The sequence below is a fragment of the Salmo salar genome, chromosome ssa14 (assembly GCF_905237065.1).
Source record: "Salmo salar chromosome ssa14, Ssal_v3.1, whole genome shotgun sequence".
In the NCBI taxonomy this organism is placed as follows: domain Eukaryota; kingdom Metazoa; phylum Chordata; class Actinopteri; order Salmoniformes; family Salmonidae; genus Salmo; species Salmo salar.
The window spans coordinates 197,501-202,500 of record NC_059455.1 but is presented as its reverse complement, the minus strand read 5'-3'; the positions used below and the strand labels follow the sequence as shown (position 1 = coordinate 202,500).

Below are 5,000 nucleotides of genomic sequence, written 5' to 3'. Positions count from 1 at the left end.
TTGAATGGGGCTAGTTAGTGTTGTAGCCCTACTGTAATAGATGAATGGGGCTAGTTAGTGTAGTAGCCCTACTGTAATAGATGAACGGGGCTAGTTAGTGTAGTAGCCCTACTGTAATAGATGAATGGGGCTAGTTAGTGTTGTAGCCCTACTGTAATAGATGAATGGGGCTAGTTAGTGTAGTAGCCCTGCTGTAATAGATGAATGGGGCTAGTTAGTGTAGAAGCCCTACTGTAATAGATGAATGGGGCTAGTTAGTGTTGTAGCCCTACTGTAATAGATGAATGGGGCTAGTTAGTGTAGTAGCCCTACTGTAATAGATGAACGGGGCTAGTTAGTCAACACCAGGGTCTTTTCAATAGTTCTCCGCCTCTCTCTGCTTCAACACCAGGGCCTTTTCAATAGTTCTCCGCCTCTCTGCTTCAACACCAGGGCCTTTTCAATAGTTCTCCGCCTCTCTCTGCTTCAACACCAGGGTCTTTTCAATAGTTCTCCGCCTCTCTCTGCTTCAACACCAGGGCCTTTTCAATAGTTCTCCGCCTCTCTCTGCTTCAACACCAGGGCCTTTCAATAGTTCTCCGCCTCTCTCTGCTTCAACACCAGGGCCTTTCAATAGTTCTCCGCCTCTCTCTGCTTCAACACCAGGGCCTTTCAATAGTTCTCCGCCTCTCTCTGCTTCAACACCAGGGCCTTTCAATAGTTCTCCGCCTCTCTCTGCTTCAACACCAGGGCCTTTCAATAGTTCTACGCCTCTCTCTGCTTCAACACCAGGGTCTTTTCAATAGTTCTACGCCTCTCTCTGCTTCAACACCAGGGCCTTTCAATAGTTCTCCGCCTCTCTGCTTCAACACCAGGGCCTTTCAATAGTTCTACGCCTCTCTTCTGCTTCAACACCAGGGCCTTTCAATAGTTCTCCGCCTCTCTCTGCTTCAACACCAGGGTCTTTCAATAGTTCTCCGCCTCTCTCTGCTTCAACACCAGGGTCTTTCAATAGTTCTACGCCTCTCTCTGCTTCAACACCAGGGCCTTTCAATAGTTCTCCGCCTCTCTCTGCTTCAACACCAGGGTCTTTTCAATAGTTCTACGCCTCTCTCTGCTTCAACACCAGGGCCTTTCAATAGTTCTCCGCCTCTCTCTGCTTCAACACCAGGGCCTTTCAATAGTTCTCCGCCTCTCTCTGCTTCAACACCAGGGCCTTTCAATAGTTCTACGCCTCTCTCTTTTCCTCTTTTCATCGCCCCTCACTCCCATCTGTTTGTTTCAAGCAGAGAAAATTCAATTGACGAGCATTTTGTTTCTTGACGAAGAGGATACAAGCACGCGCACACGAGCATGCACACGACAGTTAATTGTAGGCTGAGTTTAGCACACTTCCCACAAACACATAACTCAAACTGTTTATCCTAGAAATATGCAGCCTAGCCACTAGCCAGGGAAAGACAGAGGAGGAGAGACTGTAACCCCTCTCTCTCACACCAACTCTCTGTATCTCTCTCTCTCTCTCTCTTACTCTCTGTATCTCTCTCTCTCTCGTATCTCTCTCTCTCTCCACCAACTCTCCGTCTCTCTCTAAATAATAACACGTTGAATTTATAACAAAGAAAAAACATCTCCAAGTGCTACAGTGAGGGCATCTCTCTCTCTCTCTCTCTCTCTCTCTCTCTCTCTCTCTGTCTCTCTCTCTCTCTCTCTCTCTCTCTCTCTCTCTCTCTCTCTCTGTCTCTCTCTCTCTCTCTCTGTCTCTCTCTCTCTCTCTCTCTGTCTCTGTCTCTCTCTCTCTGTCTCTCTCTCTGTCTCTCTCTCTCTCTCTCTCTCTCTCTCTCTCTCTCTCTCTCTCTCTCTCTCTCTCTCTCTGTCTCTCTCTCTGTCTCTCTCTCTCTCTCTCTGTCTCTCTCTCTCTCTCTCTGTCTCTCTCTCTCTCTGTCTCTCTCTGTCTGTCTCTATCTGTCTGTCTCTCTCTGTCTGTCTCTCTCTCTCTCTCTGTCTCTCTCTCTGTCTCTCTCTCTGTCTCTCTCTCTGTCTCTCTCTCTCTCTGTCTCTCTCTCTCTCTGTCTCTCTCTCTCTCTCTCTCTCTCTCTCTCTCTCTCTCTCTCTCTCTCTCTCTCTCTCTGTCTCTCTCTGTCTCTCTCTCTCTGTCTCTTTCTGTCTCTCTGTCTCTCTCTGTCCCTCTCTGTCTCTCTCTGTCTCTCTCTGTCTCTCTCTCTCTCTGTCTCTCTTTGTATTTCTGTCTCTCTGTCTCTCTGTCTCTCTGTCTCTCTGTTCCTCTCTGTCCGTCTCTGTCCTTCTCTGTCTCTCTGTCCCTCTCTGTCCCTCTCTGTCCCTCTGTCTCTCTGTCTCTCTCTGTCCCTCTCTGTCTCTCCGTCTCACTGTCTGTCTGCCTCTCTCCATCCATCCATCCATAGAAGAGGATGGGCCAGCCCTAAGAGCCTGGTTCCTGTCTAGGTTTCTTCCAATAGGTTCCTTCCATCTAGACCGTTTCTCTTAGTCACTGTGCTTCTGCCGCTGCATTGCTCTATGGGGTTCAAGGCTGGGTATCTGTAAAGCACTTGGTGACAACTGCTGATGTAAAAAAGGGATTTATAAAAGAAATCGAATTGATCTCTCTGTCTTACCGGGTTTCCTTCAGGTCCTCGGTGACCTTTGGCTCCTTTGTTCCCTGGGAGTCCTGGGGAGTCGTTCTGCAGAGGAGAGACAGGAAGAGAGATAGTAATACACAGGGGAGTCGTTCTGCAGAGGAGAGACAGGAAGAGAGTTAGTAATACACAGGGGAATCGTTCTGCAGAGGAGAGACAGGAAGAGAGATAGTAATACACACTACAGATAGTGAAACTTTGACAAAGTGTCGTGAGAGAAAGTGAGACAGACAACTGATGAGTAACCTTTATCATTATCTCTGGGGTCAAAGTTCACTGAAACCAGGTGGACCCTACTGTCTACTGTCTACTGACTACTGTCTACTGCCTACTGACTACTGTCTACTGACTACTGTCTACTGTCTACTGTCTACTGCCTACTGTCTACTGCCTACTGCCTACTGCCTACTGTCTACTGTCTACTGTCTACTGTCTACTGCCTACTGCCTACTGTCTACTGCCTACTGTCTACTGTCTACTGTCTACTGCCTACTGTCTACTGTCTACTGTCTACTGTCTACTGCCTACTGCCTACTGCCTACTGTCTACTGTCTACTGTCTACTGTCTACTGTCTACTGCCTACTGTCTACTGTCTACTGTCTACTGCCTACTGTCTACTGTCTACTGCCTACTGCCTACTGTCTACTGTCTACTGCCTACTGTCTACTGTCTACTGCCTACTGTCTACTGCCTACTGTCTACTGTCTACTGCCTACTGCCTACTGCCTACTGCCTACTGTCTACTGCCTACTGTCTACTGCCTACTGTCTACTGCCTACCGTCTACTGTCTACTGCCTACTGTCTACTGTCTACTGTCTACTGTCTACTGTCTACTGTCTACTGTCTACTGCCTACTGTCTACTGCCTACTGCCTACTCCTACTGTCACTGTCTACTGTCTAACCCCTACCGCTACGTCTACCGTCTACCCTACCCTACCCTCTACTGCCAACCTCTACCGTCACTCTACTGCCTACTGCTACTAGCCCCTCTAACCCTACCCACTGACAACTGTCTAACCTACCCTACTGTCTACTGTCTAACTGCCTACCCTACTGCCTACTGTCTACCTGTCTACCCTCTCTGATAACTTAGCCCCTCTAACCCTACCCCTCGCTGATAACTTAGCCCCTCTAACCCTACCCCTCGCTGATAACTTAGCCCCTCTAACCCTACCCCTCTCTGATAACTTAGCCCCTCTAACCCTACCCCTCTCTGATAACTTAGCCCCTCTAACCCTACCCCTCTCTGATAACTTAGCCCCTCTAACCCTACCCCTCGCTGATAACTTAGCCCCTCTAACCCTACCCCTCTCTGATAATTTAGCCCCTCTAACCCTACCCCTCTCTGATAACTTAGCCCCTCTAACCCTACCCCTCTCTGATAACTTAGCCCCTCTAACCCTACCCTCTAACCCTACCCCTCGCTGATAACTTAGCCCCTCTAACCCTACCCCTCGCTGATAACTTAGCCCCTCTAACCCTTAGCTTGTTAACCCTGTCTCTTTGTCTCTCCTCTCTCTGAGATGAGAACCTCGCCCCTATCCCTTCTCTTTTAACAACCTTCCATTCCTCCGAAACTCTGACCTGAAGCTCTCAGTGTCCGCCTCTGATGTCTATGGAACAGACATGGGCTAGTCATATATCACACACACACACACACACACACACACACACACACACACACACACACACACACACACACACACACACACACACACACACCACGCGGACGCACACACACACACACACACACACACACGCGCGGACGCACACACACACACACACACACACACACACACACACACACACACACACACACACACACACACACACACACGTTCTGTTTGATTGTATCTCCACCATAAATCTAGTTTGACAGAGACCATTATAAACATTATTTTAAGATGGCTATCCTAAACCTGTTATTTAAGCTAGGTCATTGCCCTGTTCTTCTCTTCTGGTCTTAACAAGCTACAGGTCAGGTTATGAAGGCTTCAGTTATTTGAGTGGTATGGGCCCTGGGGGCTTAGGCAAAGAACTAGGGCTGAGGGGAGGGCTGAGGGATGGGGCTGAAGTGAGGACTGAGGGATGAGGCTGAGGGGGGGGCTGAGGGATGGGGCTGAGGGGAGGGCTGAGGAATGGGGCTGAGGAGAGGGCTGAGGGATGGGGCTGAGGGGAGGGCTGAGGGATGGGGCTGAGGGAGAGGGCTGAGGGATGGGGCTGATGGATGGGGCTGAGGGATGGGGCTGAGGGGAGGGCTGAGTGATGGGGCTGAGGGGAGGGCTGAGGGATGGGGCTGAGGGGAGGGGCTGAGGGGCGGCCTGAGGATTGGAGCTGAGGAGAGGGCTGAGGCATGGGGCTGAG

General features: G+C 49.8%; 1 protein-coding gene across 1 annotated transcript in view; it reads right to left on the bottom strand.

Moving 5' to 3' along the window:
- Positions 1–5,000, bottom strand: part of LOC106561261 (collagen alpha-1(VI) chain-like) — a 54,408-nt gene that overhangs the window by 9,535 nt on the left and 39,873 nt on the right. The window contains 1 exon segment of the mRNA XM_045693784.1: positions 2,613–2,678. Within this exon segment, the coding sequence (XP_045549740.1) occupies positions 2,613–2,678 (66 nt within the window).